At 39.9% G+C, this 16,988-nt stretch overlaps 4 protein-coding genes across 4 annotated transcripts; all 4 read right to left on the bottom strand.

Annotated features, from left to right (window-relative positions):
• Positions 1-1,224: 1,224 nt before the first annotated feature.
• LOC113672417 (uncharacterized) lies at positions 1,225-3,544 on the bottom strand. The gene is made up of 4 exons (XM_027188698.2): positions 3,511-3,544; positions 3,061-3,135; positions 1,668-2,067; positions 1,225-1,306 (listed from the first exon to the last, which is right to left on the bottom strand). The coding sequence occupies exons 2-4, from the start codon at positions 3,128-3,130 to the stop codon at positions 1,255-1,257; spliced, it is 522 nt and encodes a 173-aa protein (XP_027044499.2). The 5' UTR covers positions 3,131-3,135; positions 3,511-3,544; the 3' UTR covers positions 1,225-1,254.
• A 2,626-nt stretch (positions 3,545-6,170) lies between these two features.
• On the bottom strand, positions 6,171-8,244 carry LOC113672454 (uncharacterized). The gene is made up of 3 exons (XM_089182389.1): positions 8,182-8,244; positions 7,812-7,892; positions 6,171-7,036 (listed from the first exon to the last, which is right to left on the bottom strand). Exons 2-3 carry the CDS (start codon positions 7,882-7,884, stop codon positions 6,342-6,344), a joined length of 768 nt encoding a protein of 255 aa, XP_089038515.1. The 5' UTR covers positions 7,885-7,892; positions 8,182-8,244; the 3' UTR covers positions 6,171-6,341.
• Positions 8,245-10,849: 2,605 nt separating this feature from the next.
• On the bottom strand, positions 10,850-14,202 carry LOC149040392 (uncharacterized). The gene is made up of 3 exons (XM_089181560.1): positions 13,498-14,202; positions 12,204-13,161; positions 10,850-11,870 (listed from the first exon to the last, which is right to left on the bottom strand). The coding sequence occupies exons 1-3, from the start codon at positions 14,176-14,178 to the stop codon at positions 10,981-10,983; spliced, it is 2,529 nt and encodes an 842-aa protein (XP_089037686.1). The 5' UTR covers positions 14,179-14,202; the 3' UTR covers positions 10,850-10,980.
• A 6-nt stretch (positions 14,203-14,208) lies between these two features.
• LOC149040393 (uncharacterized) lies at positions 14,209-15,862 on the bottom strand (the record flags this gene model as incomplete). Its single annotated transcript, XM_089181561.1, has 4 exons — positions 15,709-15,862; positions 15,370-15,588; positions 14,958-15,094; positions 14,209-14,577 (listed from the first exon to the last, which is right to left on the bottom strand). Coding segments are annotated over exons 1-4 (879 nt in total), but the record flags the coding sequence as incomplete, so codon positions are not given.
• Positions 15,863-16,988: the final 1,126 nt, after the last annotated feature.

The raw sequence follows: 16,988 nt of genomic DNA on the forward strand, positions 1-16,988 counted from the left end.
TTGTTCGATATGCTCCAGAAAATATTTCCTCCTACATAAAGGGCTGATTTTGGGAAATTTCCCAGCCATAATTTTTTCATTAAACGCCGAGTAACAATAAATTCCAAATTGGAGTGCTGAAGTTAATACTAGAGCCCCTCGTAAGGTAAGGTGAAATGATCAGAAAAATCGCGAACACTTTACTCTAAATTCCTTCTGGAATTTAACACTTAACACTCGAGCAAGAACGGTTATGAAAATTCTAAGATAGCTTTCAATTGCAATGGAGCGGGGAAGAGGGTAGGGTGCACAGAAATTTGCGTTGGAAACTATATGCTGTCCATTATCCAGGATTCGATTTTCAGCTTTTCAACGGCTTACGGTTGAGTATTTTCAATCAGGGTTTACTAAGCAATGTGGTGCAGATCTTAACACCGGCGTTGTTTTTTAAAGGAATTTTAATTCATTAAAATGACCAGTTAATAAGTTATAACACTTGATCAATATATAATTGGGTTTTTATTTATTGTGACACAGGAAATATTTTGAGAGTTACATGATGAGAGAAAGAGGGTTCCCTTATACTTAGTTCTGTGTAGTTTTCCTATGCAAGTTATGCGATGTGAATTGGTTACCCTGAAGTAACAGGATTTAGCCAGTTCTGTACACAGCGGAGTTCACTAAGGTGTAGTTCACAGGTGCCTTATTATTGGAACCCACAGGTGGAGTTGACTTGAAAATTTATAACCTAGCCTGCTTTATTAGAAAGGAAGAGCCCTTTTAGATTATCTTACATGGGTGAAATGTGAAACAATAGATGCATTAAGGCGAGACAGAATACCTGCAACAATGATACTGAAAGGCCAAAGGGCCATGAAAATTGAAGGCAATGAGATTCACTATCGTATGAATCCAGGAGCAACATAAATTTGGAGTCTTTTGACTGATTAATGCCGACATGTCGATATATTTTAGGAAGAACTCGAAGTCTCATTTTTCCTTTGTTTATTAACTGTACTCAGACATCGTGTTTTACATCCCTGCTGCCGTGTTTTTTCCCCAGAATTCAAGCTCTACAGCATGCATTTGCTGTTCAACTGTTTTTTTAAAGTAAAACACTGAAAGGTAAAACAAAAAACCCAATTAGTCCAAGAGTGTATGCTCGGGAAAAAGGAAAATAAAAGTGAAACTTGTTCATCTCATGATTAAAAAGCTTTAAAACAATCAAACCTTTTTTTTTAAAATGTAATTGTCTAACTCGTTGCTTCTCTTGGTTTACTTGTGCAAATGATGTGGTTTCCCGTGCCCTTTTGGCGTCTTCTTGTGCCTCACGAAGTAAATGAAAATAAGCATTACTGAATTTTCTGGAGCGAAATGTGGACTTTTCCTCTTAAAGTATGCACTCAAAGGGATCATAACATATGATTTGAAAGAAAAAGCAGCGTGAGCTCTATTTAGCCGATGTTCAATATTTATCTCTGACAGTCGGGGAGGAAACTCACGCACGTATTCTATTCATTTCGTAGTAGCTGAGGTATACTGAGCTTTCTAGTGATGACATTATTTTAGAAATGTTCTCGTGAGGTAAAATAATCACTGACAGTTTTTGTTGTGATTTAAAAAGTGAAGTTTATTAAAAGTTCGTGTCGATCGTTTTTATTCCTTCAATCTATAAAGGAACCAATTACTTGCAGCATGCGGGAGCAGGGCAGCATGGAGTAGGTGGTGGAGGTGGGCATGGGACTGGGGCAGCAGCTCCGGGAACTCCCTGAGGTCCAGGAGCTCCTGGAGGTCCTGGTGGACCGGCACATCCTGGGCATCCTTTGAGTCCGGGGCAACCGGGGAGGCCTGGGCTTCCAGCGCATCCTTTAGGTCCCATTGGTCCTACTGGTCCGAGAGGTCCAGGGGCACCAGGAGGTCCTGGGAGACCGACTGGTCCTGGGCATCCTTTCCATCCTGGGCATCCGGGAGCTCCTGGGGGACCAGAACATCCAGATTGTCCGGGTGGTCCCTGTGGTCCAGCGACCTGTTGAACTGGTGGTGGTGGTGGTGGAGGAGGTGGACAACAGGGACAACAACGTTTGGAGCCTGTTGAAATGAAGGGAGTGCAAAAGAAAAAATATTGCACCTTTCGCCCAAGCATCGTGAAACGTTATAACCCTACTCCAGTGACAGCACTGCCTTTTTAACTCACCAGTCACTCTACAGTTGAATGACCACCTGCATCCACACTTATTAGTAAACACATTTTCCAGAAAATAATAAATTAACTTAGGTTTCCATTTTAAATTGAATTCATATGACTAAGAGGAGTAAATGAATAGGAAGGGTAAATGGAAGTGAAATCTTCCTCACTTGAATACGTTGCAATGTAAAAGGCGACCTCGTCGTAGAAAGGCAAATGAAAAACAATTGATTCAATCCAAAGAAGCTGTTGAGAAAAGTACCACCTGCTAACATGATTTCGCTATGACAGGCGGGTATCAACTAATTTTACGGTCTAAATCGTCGGAAGAAGATGAAAAAAAAAAAAAAGGTTCGTGATACGAAAGGATAATGGCCATGAACTCGATAAGTAAAACTCTGCCGAGATTAATGAACTTCTTCCTAAGCTGCTTCCTGTCCTGAAATATGACAATCATCAATCGTTCCAATTACATTAAAATTATTAATTCTCATTGGTTCAGATCATCGGGTCGAAAAATTTAGTTCAAACTGGCAGGAAACGAACTTAAATTATATTTAGGATTGTATTCGGTGATAGAACTGGTTTTCTTTTCGATTTGATGCCACCTGGTGTGCTTTGTGTTAAGTAAGTCACTTTTCTTAGACAATCATCCCATACAAAGGTCTAAAATAGATTACACAGTTTGACGAAAATTGATGGAATCATTTTTCTCAATATTAGGCATTCGTGGTTCTTGCTTCGAAAATCTGTTGCAGAAGCTGATGATTTTGACTTGCAAAAGTTTGGCAGAGATTTATTATCTTAGGATAAACATCTTAATTGTTTTTTATCAAAGCTATTATGTTTCACGTTTGACCTATTTCAAACTTTACAAAATAAACTAGCGAACTTACCTTTTGTCGACCTAGCATGTGCGTAGCAGACGAAGGCAAGAACAAATAAAAATATTATCTTGGAATTCATCTTACCTAAAATAATAATGAAATAGATGAAGTAAGGCTGTATCCTCAGCTATTTCTCATAAGTTTAAGTTAGAAATAGTGGAAGAAGAGTCACAGCGATGTAGTTCTAAAAAGATATTAGAAAAAGGTCGACAAGGAGCATTTTGAACTTTGAAAGTGTTTGATTTAGGGTAATCGATCTCAGGAATTCGATCATGTTATAGATCAAATGGAACCGCGGTCATGTTAAAAAAAATCAACAAGATAACATAGACAAAATAATAATGTTGTGACTACTCTTAAATAGCTTAGTCTTTATAACAGGAAACATCCATCAAAATTCTCAGCGAATCTGTGAAAATCTTGGTTTCAAACTATGCAACATATAAATGTAAGACTCACCGATTTTCCTATCCTGTAAAGTCGGTTAAAATGTGACCTACTTTGATGCGCTAGTAGTATTTACCGACATGAAAGTGATTAATTTTAAATGGCTAAGTTGGTGGTGTTGGGTTCTGATTGGTCAACAACTTCATAACGAGCAGGTGACGTTAGGTTGTAAAATAACTCGTTTGGTGTCACTAAAATGGGCAGTGGTTTAAATAGTAATGTGTCAAGCCCACTTTGTCACGCTTGACTTGGGTCTATTGTGTGCTATTTTATTCTCGTTTTAAATATTATGGATAGTGTTAGAGTTTTGTTTGTAAAAATCTAAGTGCGGGAAAATGATGAGTTACAAATGTTAAAGACACTCTATTACAAGGCCGTTTGCAAACAGATTTAAGATAATGTGTTTTTTTAAACGCGAGGCACATTTTGCCATTTGGCCTTAAAGACAAGTTAAATGCTGCTTAACAAATACTTCACCTGTAACATGATAGGATTAAGTGAAAATTAAACCTCGTAATTATGAAAAGAACCACTAATATAAGGAAAGTGAAACAGAAATTAAACCATCAGTTAAGATTACAACTCATTTTACAGAGGAAAATTAGTAGGAGAAAAGCTAAGGTAAATATTTGGGCAGGTTGTGCTTTCATTCTTCACTTGGTAATTACAGGTAATCCTGATGAGTTCCAATGATTCTGGCACAGTTTATTTATCAAAGTTTCACGCTTCGGCTAGCTGATTAATGCTTCTTTACGCCATCCCAAAGTTATTTTCCACTTCAAGCCAATTTTTAAAGGAGCTGTTAAAAGAAATTCTGACCTTAAGCAGATTTTCATGTGATAAAAACTTTTATCACCTAAGAAATAGGGTGGCATGATTGAAACAACTCGTCAAACACAGAGTTTGCTTGTTTCTTTTTATTTTTTAAATGTGTCAAACTTGTTAAATTGTAAATGAAAGAATTCAGATGTCTGCTGTTGGTTCCTAATCTCCCAGTAAGGCCTCCCTTTGTCCAAGATTTGTGCTCGCTGAGAGACATTTTACGCTCAGATATAGATGTGCAATGACTATGGAACAACATGGTTCCATAAATATGTTTAAATATGCGCATAGGAAGCCTCAAGCTTTTTAACAAAATATATATATTGTATTTTATAGATTCAACTATGTTTTGAGGTGTCTTGATGCTTATCTCTCGAAAATCAAAAGTGATTTTAAAGAAAACTACTCTGTTTGTTCGTTCGTTTAATAAATGTTACCATGTACTACCACTGTAATAACTGAAGTAGTTATATGAATGAGGACGTGCAGAAAAGGTATTGCTAATGATTCACTGCAGTCCGCCCACCATGACTGAGAAATTCGACAGCCGTTTTTTCGAGTCAGGAAATCACTGTTAGAGAGATGTTTCTATGTGGATCTCAAGAACACAAGCACTCATTACACGAATTCTTTTTCGGTTAAGGAGAGAAATACTCAGTGTATTTGTTTTACGGCAAGTTTTTGAAATATGTTTTGCAGGAAAGTCACTGCATTCTTGTCTGTTGGTCCAGTGTCAAACACAAGCAAGGTTGAAAGCATTTTTGGTATTCTTTAACGCGTTAGATTTTTTAACGATAATTTGATGAAATTTAAAAGTTCAACTCTCAATTTGATATGAACAAAAATTCTTTCTCGTCTAGTGAATTCGTGCTTCGTATATCTCAGTTAAATCGTGGTCTGTGAGGAGGATCGGAACAGCTATTTCATGCCTTGTGTATCCTGAAATGTTAAGCTTACGTTTTTTGTGTGAGTTGGACACAGCCCCCAAACCGTGTTAACCCTTTCTAGGTGCATCCTTAATCCGTCCCCTTTTGCTCTAGATTATTTTAGTTTTTCGGTGATTTCTACCCTAGGTAATGTTATGCTTCACAGAAAACGTTTCGAAATATCATTATGTGGCCTTAACCAAGCGTGAGGTAGATTTATTAGAATAAATGGATATCATTGATGGAAGAAGATAACTAGTTTTCAGGGACCGACGCTAAGAAAGGTCCATAAAAACGAAAAAAGGAAGTTTACCAGCATGCAGCCATCTAGAACCTACTAGTTGAAGCAAAACAAATAAAGGGCAAAATTTTATAAGAAAGAATTTCAAAGTAAATTTAACGAGGCTTGTCGCAATTAATTCATGGTTTTGGAGACCTTCAAGACGTGTTTTGCGATTTTTTTCGTTTGCCGAGAGAGGAGGAGGACTCTCTAGGAAGCAAAAAAAAAAAAAAAGGAGAAAGAGAAAATTTTTTACAACTACTTTTTAAAATGCTTCTCTCACTTCTTGAGAAATTTCAATATAGGGATATGCGAGTGGCCTGCTGCACGACGAAACCCTTACATAGTGTTTTAACGTTTGAACCCCTAAAGGTGACTAGCTTTTCTCCTTACATTAACACTCCTGAGTCTTGAAAATAAAAAAGAAAAACTGATTGCCTTCCTAAGGAGCTGATCATTTTCAAAAACCATCCTCGTAAGTACCGTAGGAAATGTATAAGCACACTGATATTAGGGTGCAAAGGGTCAAAACATAATTGGATATCGGGCGTAAGGATAGTTAACTTAAGGTAGCCCTACTGCCTATAATTATGTGGGACTACTATTTAGATGTCATACGGCCCCTGTACAGTCGTGACACTACGTTTAGAGAATGGGTCAGCATCCTTTTTATTGCTCAACCGTGACATGCACTACAAAATAAAGGAATATTTTGATGTGAAAAACATCTTCTTATCGTCCTTTCCATCTCTCGTTAACAAGGCTTTAATGATCGCTCTTGAAATAACTCGTACTGTTTTGGCTGCATGCGCAATTTAACCGCAGCAGCCACCACCGCAAGGGGCGCACGGTGGCTCAGCAGGTGGTCCTGGTGGACCCGGAGATCCTGGGGGTCCTGGAGGACCAGCAGGGCCAACAAATCCTGGGGCTCCGGGACTGCCGTTGCATCCTTTCAGGCCGCTGCAACCGGGGAGACCTGGCGGTCCCATACTTCCGGGTTGGCCAGGAGGGCCAGGAAGAGCGAGTTTTCCTGGAGCTCCTGGAGGTCCTATGGGTCCCATCGCTCCGGGCTCCCCTTTGAAACCGGGGCATCCGGGAGCACCAGCACAGCCTATTTTTCCAGGTAGTCCAGGAGGGCCTGGGAGGGCAGGTGGTCCTGCTGGTCCTACCGGGCCTGGCGGCCCAACTGGTCCTGCTGGTCCTTTCATTCCCGCACATCCAGGGAGGCCAGGTAATCCCATGTAGCCAGGTGGCCCGGGTGGACCGGGAAGAGCGGGTTTACCGGGAAGTCCAATAGGCCCCGGTGGCCCGAGTGGCCCTCCACTGCCTGGTGGCCCTTTAAGCCCAGGACAACCGGCCATCCCTGGAGGACCTTGACATCCGTTAGAGCCTGGTAGTCCGGGAGGCCCTGGAGGGCCAGGTGGTACTGGTGCTGGAGGGGCAGGTGGAGGAGGACAAGGTGCATCTGGGGGTGGACAAACAGCAGATGTGCAACCACATCGCCTGGCGACTGAAATATAATCTACAATTAGTTTTTGATCATATTTGATACTTCTCCACCGTGGAAAATGTATATGAAATGAAACAAACCTTATCCTGAAACGTAAATTGTGCCTTTTATCTTGGGTTTTTTTTGTACGGACATTCTCAGAGCTAAGATTAATGCTAGTGGTCGAGATGATCAAACATGATTGTTTGAATTTCATTTTGGCATGAAAAAGAGTTCGCATTTGTAATTTTAGATTAGATTCATATAATACATATGAGATGTTCCTAGACTGGAAAACTCTAAAGCTATCACGCGATCATGGTATCGAGAAAACAACGTTTTCTGGAATTTGTATCAATTTAAATGTATTGATGAAACGGATTTTTTTTAGCGGATAATGCGGGATGAAAGTACGCAAGAATCAATTCTTTCACATAACTTGGCAAATATGTCATTTGGATACCAAGTGAGCCTACAAAGATAGGCAGTGAAGTCTTTGAGCTAAAACAATTCCACATAATCCTTTTGCTGAGTCCTCGCGATTTGATTTGATTTCTAAAGAGTGCCACTATGGTTAAGGATAGATTGTCTCCTGGCACTTTAATTGCTTTAATTATTAATTACTTGACGAGAAACGATGAACGGATTAGGAAAGTCAAAATACATTTTTTGAATTGCATTAATGTACGCCAGCTCTAAGCATCTGGATTCGTAAAACCTTGGTAGGTCGTAATCCGTCTCCACTATGAGTGTAGTGTACTAGAGCAATTTATAATAGAGAAATATTCTTACTTACCACTATGAATTGACTTGGCGGTCACGGAGCCAACGAAGATGACTGCGAAACACCATACCAGCTGAGTTTTCATATTTAGGCCTGTCTATGAGGACGTGAAAGTAGACTTGAATACAAAGAATTTAGGATGAAATCAATTAACAAAATAAATTCATCATCAGTTAACACAGAGATATCATATAATGCAGAGCCTGTCGGACGCTTTTTGTTAAGTCTACTTGCAGATGCGAATATTCGCTCTTGTATTAGACACGTATCGTCTATGGTTAGATGAAGATCAAGTAACTCAAAAGTGAAACGCTGATTAAAAACATCTTTCGAGTCTTCAGATAAAACGAAACTCAAGATATATCTTAGAGGGAACACTTACCTAAACGGTGTGTAAAGACCAAATACCCGTCTGAGCAATTGAGACGACTATCGTATATATGAATACGCCTGTACTGTTAAATTATTAAAAATGCTGAGATCATATAATACGCTACGATCTTGGCTTCTTAACCAGACGAAACATTCCGGGAAGTAATATTCCCATTAGGTGAGTGAGTTGTTTTAAGAAATGAATTGAAAAATGATTGGAGAAAAATATCCTAATATTTGTCTTTTCCTTAAGCTGAAAGGTGTCTTGTGTTTCCAAAACCATTTGTCTGTGGTGTGAAAGAACAAGCAGATATATATACAGGTGTGAAATTCTTGAGTGCCTGCTTAGCACTTGGTGTAATAGATTTGATTTTGCATTTCTACTATTTGCAAACTACGGAATTTTTTCCAGTTGTTTTCCATTTACCTCACTATTTCTTACCTTTATGCCTTATTTCAAGCGATGATAGTTTTATCGTTCGTATCTTCTTTGGTTATCTTACAGATACTTAGTATTACTTTTTGTTCATTTTCAAGTCTGACTCTTATTGTAAGTTATCTAATTCCTTGCATACGTTTCTATCCAGTATTCTGAAATACAGTTATAGGGAGAAAAACATGATGTAAAGGTGTGTGGTCTAATCAGATCCAACAATATTTATTTTAAATACGGTCTCTTTTCTTGTTTTTTTACCTCATCTCAGGTTTGGTAATCGTTTGGGTGCGAAAAGGACAATGATTTTTATAATGAGTTTTAGCCACCAGAGTCTTCGATTAAGGACACAAAGGGTTCTACTGATTAAAAGATGTGTTTTTGTTCGGTAATACAGGCTTCACCATCAGCTCAGCAAAGTGTCATTTTAGCCTTATTTCGGATAAAGCTTTTAATTTAAGAAAAAGGATAAAATCTCAATTGTCCGCGCGTAAGTTGGCTTTATAATGGACACAGGTGGCCGCCCTTTCTTCAGCTTTCTTCATATAAAAGCTTTAAAAGTTCCAATGCTATCTTCTCCCGAAACTACGCTCCAAGACATGATAAGTAAAGAATCGTGTGGAATATGTTACCGTTACTGATTTTTGTAACAGTTTGCAAGCATTGATGTAAATAGTTCGGTGTGGTCTGATATTCCGGGTGAGTTGAGTTCTGAAAGAAATTGTTGTCAGTGGTGGTGAGTCACTTCTGAGGCGATAATATGATAGTCTTTCAGAGACCACACTTACTGATAAAAGAGAGGATTTGGTAGTTTATGACCACCATTATCATGCTAAGATCGGAAATAATTGCCTTTTTTTAGCGTGTATAATATGACCGCTGTTGCTTGCCCTTTGTTGTACACGGAATCTTTCACCGTAATGCGTTCATGTAATAGAAACGGAATTATTGTTTCCTATGATCTTGGATAACTAACTTTCAGCTCTTTTAAGAATGGCTGCCTGTCAGGATCGAGAATTGTCCGTCAACGACCATTTTGGTGAATTGCTCATATTTTGCTCAAAGATACCCTTTGATAAACTATTTTCAAAAATCATGTTTTTAAGTTTCAGCGATTATTAAATTTTCATAAATTTGCGAAAATCTGAAAACGCGGTTTTCAGGCTTCCGGAGCTCAGGCTCCGCATGACGCACAGTCAAAAATTAACTGCAAAAGCCAAGCCCCGTTTAAGGATGAAAATGGAATCAATCAACACCAAACTTCATACGATATTAGGACAGCTATTCTCATTCAATTCTAGTGAGTGATTTTTTTTGGGCAGATCGATTTTGGGATTACTTAAGCCCTTGAAAGAACATCCTGACAGACCGCGTAAAATGGCAGCGAAAAACGGGTGATATTTCACGCGAAAAAAATGTACCTGGTACCACATATTTTAGATTTTCAACAACATATTCGTGAAATATTGCTATTTTCCATTCACTGTGGAAAGTGTAATGCTCGGAATCTTATTGCTTCCCTTCGAAAATGGCAGAAGTGTTTGTGACTTGAGCGAGCAAAACGATGCAAAGTGTGTAAACAAACAACACGGTAATTTAATCATATCGAGTTGTTAAATCTCCAAATTAAATCCGGCCTCTGCTGTGTCGGTTTGTAGCTCGGAAAATGTAAAGGGACAAGTAAATTATTCCGTAAGATATTTGAAAAGGTTCTACAAAAAATTTTTTGGCTAAAAATCTGCAAGTGAAGTACATATTACATTAGCACCAACTCACATTCAAGTAATGCAAAAGATACATTCGAGAGAAGCTACTCAGTAGATTAGTACTTGATTCCATGCTGATAAATTAGATATTTTTTTTATCTTTTACTTTGAGAACTCATTTTCTGTAGGTTTAAATACATGGAAGGGCGACTTTTGACCTTCAAAGTAATTAAATGCAAGACGACAGTTCTTGTTATCCTTGTGATTATCAATGTCACGCAACGTAACGCCATTGGAAACGTGTCGGGGGTACTGAAACATACCCGCGTAGAAACCGCAAATGAAATAATTATGTCGTTAAATTATGGAAAGAAATCCCGCATTTCAAAATGAGCGGAAAGGAATGTAGGTTGAATACTCTCACGTCTGTCAGTTTGCATGTGTCGGCTACCAGATGAGTAAACTTCATTACCGATGTGAAGACCAGAAAAGGAAAGTGAGGGTCAATATTGGCATGATTAAAAGAAAAACAGAACAAAACGAAAGAACTTCTAATTACTCTACGAGCTTTAAAAATGAGATAACTAGTAACTGACGATTAGGAACGAGTCACCGTTAATTCGTTTCTTCCTCACTTTTCTATTCTGCTAAACTAAAGAGAAAGTCAGCATCACGATGACTTTTGGCAAGTACATTTGCTGACAATCTCTTTCAGTAGAGCCAAGTACGGGGCCTTTTTACGCATGGGCTTTGATAGTATATCGAGGCCAAGGTCTTCACACATGTGCTGCAGCATGGGTAGCTTCAAGATCTTCAAAGAGTCATTTAGCGCCATTTCACAAAGATCGTACTGATCGTAGATCAGGGGATGGTCAAGTTGTATTGACGCAACAGTCTCCTTTGCTTCGCTAAAATTACTCTCCTCTTGAGCTGCTCGGATATCAGCCTCATCAGGATCTCTCTGGCGTACTAAGGCACTCTGTCTTGAGAAGAAGGAGGTGATCTGGGTGGTTGTGAGGAATTCCGATGACTGGAATAGTCGTGCACCATCGGTGCCCCGGGCACGACGCATTTCTCGAGCAACTACCTCTGCGTCAAGCTTGTGGCCTGTCGTCTGCCCTATTCGAAATTTAGATAAAAGGTACGACTTTTGCTTTTCACTGAACCTGTAAGCCTTCCTTACTACTCTAAAAGCCCATCCTTCTTTCAGAGAAACACGAGAATCTTCCTGTCGTACAGGGGCTTGAAGCGATGGCAGCTTTCCCACACCTTCCTCCAAATACGATTTGTAGCCAATTTTTGCCAAGTCCATTAAAGAATTTTTTTCTGGTACCCTGGTACATTTTTCAAGTGACAAGTGCTTTTCTAAGGCTGACATCCTTTGAAAAACACGAGTGCAGCCGTCTTGAGGACATGAATACACCCCTGCTGCCTGGCCACGTTCTATGGAAGCTGTCTCTTCAGCCACATTTTCTTCCCCTGACGATTTGTGGGGGATACTTTTATAGGAACGGAAATCTCCTGCAGAAAATGATGGCTGCAGAATCCCTTGTCCAGGACCTTCAAAAGATATAAGAGAAATATAAATATGACAGCCACACAGCTAAGAAATAATTATCTTGCATCAACGCGTAACCCTCAAAGGCAGCCCACGACAGAATACCGTGTAAGAGGGGTTTAAAATACTCACCCCTTTTTCTTGTGTTTTGTTTGTTTTTGTTCGTTTTGTAAACATTTAACCTCTTATGGAAAGTCTTTTATGATGCATTGCGATAAAATTTTTCCCTTATTAATAGAAACCTTACAGAACAGACTGTCATAAACTAGCAGAAAGGCCTGGGCTCATTCAAGAACCATTAACTCACCAGAAGAGGATTTTTTTATTTTGATCACTTTCCCTTGGCCGACAACAGGAAATAGAGCCCACTGAACAAAACTCAAAGTTGTTCAACTTGGTGATTCCTGTAATGGTTTGCACATCGTCTGGCGTTTCTTCGATGGTATCCAGAGAAACCACTCGTACACCTCCCAAACCGCCATGGGATAACAAAGCTTCCTTCAGGTCGCTGGCGGTGCAGACATCATGGCCTTCATTAATAAACGCCCTAATGTGGCTTTTACAGCTCGCAGCTAGTCGATCTGCAGCCCCTTTCCCGCCTTGCGGGTCGCTGAAATCAACGCGGACTATCTTCACTCCGGTGCTCGCTGAAATTTCTTGGCACTTCGTTAACGTGCGGGAGGAGTGGTAGCAGCCTGCGTTATCTTGCCTGAAGTAGGCCTTGTTGATTTCAGGATACTCTTGCTTCAATGTGGCTAAAACATGTTGCATAATCGCGGTAACAGCAGAACTTCCTTGGGTACAGGACTGAATCACATGGATAAAGGCTTGCCACTGTAGCACACCCTCTATTCGTCTGTATACCACAGATATGTGCCAAGAAATACCCCGCTTACCAAACCAGTCTGTCTGTGACTCGCAGTATCTCTGAGGCAAGAACTTCATGGCCCAGTCATTTACAATGAATACTGTTCCAGAGTGAAGGGCATCGATGACGTCCAAACGAGCCTGATCTTGATGGGTCGACCTCAGCAAATGGCACTTCCATGACTGTATGGCAAGCGTAGCAGAGCTAACGAGAAACAAAGTTTCGTCTTTGTCTTCTTCTGTGGTAAAAGATGCTTCATCGACCGCAGTAGATATGTCGTTCAGGGTCGAATGCAAGCTTTCACATTGGTCACAGAGCTCGTCATGGTTGTGTTTGCATTGCTGCCGCAGGTCAGAATCTTCGGTGTCACTCAGAGCAAATACACTGCAATGACTTGCAACGGGAGAAGAAGAGCTCACGTGAACCTGAGTGAAAATAGGAAACACAGCTTGACACAAAGCATGGATTACCATGTTACTGCAACATTAACGACCAAAAATATATGCAATGTGTATGCTTCATTTTATCTAAATCGAATAACCTCAATAATCTGAGAAGATAAAATCTATTACAAGCATAATTTATACTGATAAAAAACGAATACCAAGAGCAAAAACCGACGTATATTTCCCAGTCAGGGTGGACCTGTCATCGGAACGGTTTTTTCCTGCTATACTTCCATCCATTTGTGAAATAAGATCACCCTGCTTGAAAAACATACTCCAATTTTCTTGGAACTCTTGACACTTTCGGTTGCTTACCTTGAAATCACCCTTCAGGTAGAATTTGGCCACCTTTAATGATTTCACGTATCGCACTTGCCACTCCTTTCCAAGACCAAGCTCCCCCAATTGAAGAACCAAGCCTTCTAGTTCATCGAACGCACGCGCCCCGTCTGCTGCAAAATAGTCAAGGCCTTGGAGAGACTTTCTGGTCGAGGCCTTGCATTCATTTAGAACACGCAGCATCGTCCGCTCGCTGAACGCCTCAAATCCAGTCTCTTTGCAGTACTGGGTATACTGATGCACTATCCTTTGCGGTATCATGGTGCGAATAACATTGGGTACTTCAACCATTTGTCCAGAGGAGAGCTTCAGTGTTTTTTGTCCAAATGGCAGATCTTGCACCAAATGGGGGCTTGTTATATAAGATAAGAAGTGATCCAGTTGTCTTGGGTCGACTCTTATCTTTGATGAAGGCTGGGGGGTCACTGAAGCGCCGCTTCCGTGCTGAAGACGATGCAGATTAGCTATGGTAAAACGATATCTACTTAAGCCAGGTATGAGTCTCGAGATATCATTATAATTGGAAACGCCACACATTATCGAAAGAATTTGCCGTCTTGTGTCCCACCCATGGGCTTTGTCATATGCCTCAGCTAAGACCTGGAGGTAGCATTTGGAAGTTTCGGAGAGTTCGTCCAGCCCGAGTGCTTCGTTCATCGCAGGATAAGAGACGACTGCTTTCCAAAGAGAACCTGCACAACTGGGTGTTAGGTCGTGGAGCACAGAAGAAAAAATCTCTGCGGTTCGTCTAGTATACCGAAGCTTAGTGCTATCACTGGCCTTTTCCCACTCAACCCAAGGTTGAGAGACAGGTTCAATGTTTTTGGACACCAGATACTCGTTCAACTTTTCACAGGAATTTGGCTTTGAGGTGATGCTCTCTTCACTCGTTGAGGAGACGAGGCTTGCAGTATCGGGACTGAGAAACGTCTCGTCATCCTTCAACCCCTGGGATGATATTTCCAGAAACATCAAGTCCGTCTCTAGACCATCAGAAGATGACTCACTGCCAGCACTTGATTCCTCTCCTGGACGGTCTGTTTCCATCTCATGAACCTACGAAAAGGTTTGCTCTATAAGCATCAAATCTCTAAAACCGATTTCTTTGTATATGTTTGTAGGGAATCAGTTTCGGGTAATAAAAAATCTCAGCAGCACCAGGTACTGTTGCGGGACATCCAGAAAACAAACAAATGTGGGACAGGAATTAACCTACCAAAGTGCGGCATAGCACCCCTCCCCTTCCCCACCCCTCGAATAAAAAAAAGTGACCGAAAAGCAGTGAGTTTTACTGGTCAACGAAGGAGCCTTGTCCCGGATTAACAACTGTGTTTGTCACGTGTTTTTTCTTTTTCCAATTTCTATGCTCTTCTAAAAATGACTCTTTTCCTTTTAAAAAACAAGATTGAGATCATCAATTAATATTTGAAGCTTACCATTGTCTGTTGTTCGGGTATCTGCACCACTCGAGGCTCTTTAGGGGTAGACACAGTACTTGCTCCAACGCCCTCCGCCGGCGTCTGTTCATCTGCAACTTGCCTGCAGATAAACTCGTCGCATCGCCTACAAATTGCTTTTATTAAAAAAAAGCAAAGTAAATAACTCATATCAATTACTATTTCTAGGTATAAAGTAATCAATCTGTCATCAATCAATGGATTATCAGCTACTCAGACGAGAAAAAAACGTTGACAATATAAATTGCAAAGTTTCCTCACAAATATAAAATTTGCTAGCTTGAGAAAGTTGAAACTTATAGTGCTTTTTTTTGTGTGTAAGGTATTACAAATAAACGTGAGAAAAAGCAATTTCATGAGAACATTTATCAACAGAAGCAATTCAACTTACGCGACCCAACTGGAACTAAGGTGTTGGTGTTGCAAAAAATATACATCGATTTTCGGCTATCCACACGGTTGCTTCCTTTGGCACTTGAGGACTTATGTGTCGCTAGATCCTTGGGAATTGCACAAAGGGTTTTCCTAGTCCTCCAACGTATGCCAAAGTCTGCCCTATGGCGTGGGCAAATAGTCAGGGTAAGATGTTTTTGCTCAAATGAGAAAACACCTGTAAAAAATGTAACACCAATTAAATCTGTTGCAGCACTCATTCATAAGCACAATAAGGTTACCTGAAAACACACAAAATCAATATTTACCGGCTCTGGCTTCATTTCAGTTCTAGAACCTTCATCTGCACTCAGTCCAAGAGTCGATAGATGTCCAGTTACATCTTTCGTGCAATCCTCCAGTGAAATGCATTCCACCTGACCAGGATAATCAGGAGATCGCCCGCAAGGGGTCACCTTACCAACTAGCGTTATATAGCTACAGAGAGCCATAAAATGACAAGAAATAATAACTTCTGATGAGAGCACATATGAAAGCTCAAGACTCGTCCGTGAAATAACTTTCCTTAGATCTGTTACGAAATTTCAACCATTTGCGCAAGAGCTTCTTGGGCAGTGATGACGTGACAGGCTTTATCACGAGAGAAAATTGTGTTTGAATTACAGCATCTTGGTCAAGATGGTGCGAGATGTTGGAAGCTCAATGAAAATACATCTGAGATTGAAGTATAATAGTGTTATCGTGTAGTTATCAGACCTTGAGTAAAGTTTTTGTTTTCAGTCTTTGGTATATTTCATGATGACAGCCCATTTAGGGTCTCATGTGGTGCGGCCAGTGTTTGTTAGGACCGGATGTCGGTTAATTATGATAAATAGGAACAATTCGCGTTAATACACTGAACTGCTTGTAAAGAATGCTGTTCTCCTTCTGTATTTGCTGGAATTCTTGATTTATATATACATATATATATCTAAAACAAACTAAAAAAAAGCCCTTGCAGCTGAAATGTTTAAGAGTCATTCAACAGACTGATAAATTGTCACAATTTTCGTAATCGTAATACTTGTAATGGTGATCGATGAAATGACTGTAAGAACATTTTCGACGGTGATTTTATTTTCTCTCAGCTCTCACACAACTCTGAATGTACGACTTCACTATAACTCAATATTTTGTGGAATGCAAGTCAAACATTTCCAGAATTAAAGTTTATTTTAAAACCTTTTTCCACCAGGGAAGGAATGATAAGATTAGCGTTTGTTTACACAACACACATCATTTTGCTCGCTCTGGACACAAACATTTGTGGTATTTTCGAGGGGAAGCGGTCCGATTCAAAGCATCAAAGTTTACTCAGGAAATAAATAGTATCATTATATTACGAATATCAAGTTAAAAAATTGAAAAATGAGGTACCAGGTACACTTTTATCGCGTTAAATTTAACCTATTTTTTGCTTTCATATTAAGCGCTCTTTGAGGGTGTTGCTAAGAAGACTTAAAAATTCTCAGTATCAATGTGTACAGAAAAATTAACATAGCGAAAATGGATGGGAAGGCTTTTTCTTATATCGTGTGAAGTTTGGTGTTAATTGAATTCATTTTAAGCCTTCAACGG

This window comes from Pocillopora damicornis, chromosome 9 (assembly GCF_964200805.1).
Source record: "Pocillopora damicornis chromosome 9, jaPocDami1.2, whole genome shotgun sequence".
Lineage (NCBI taxonomy): Eukaryota > Metazoa > Cnidaria > Anthozoa > Scleractinia > Pocilloporidae > Pocillopora > Pocillopora damicornis.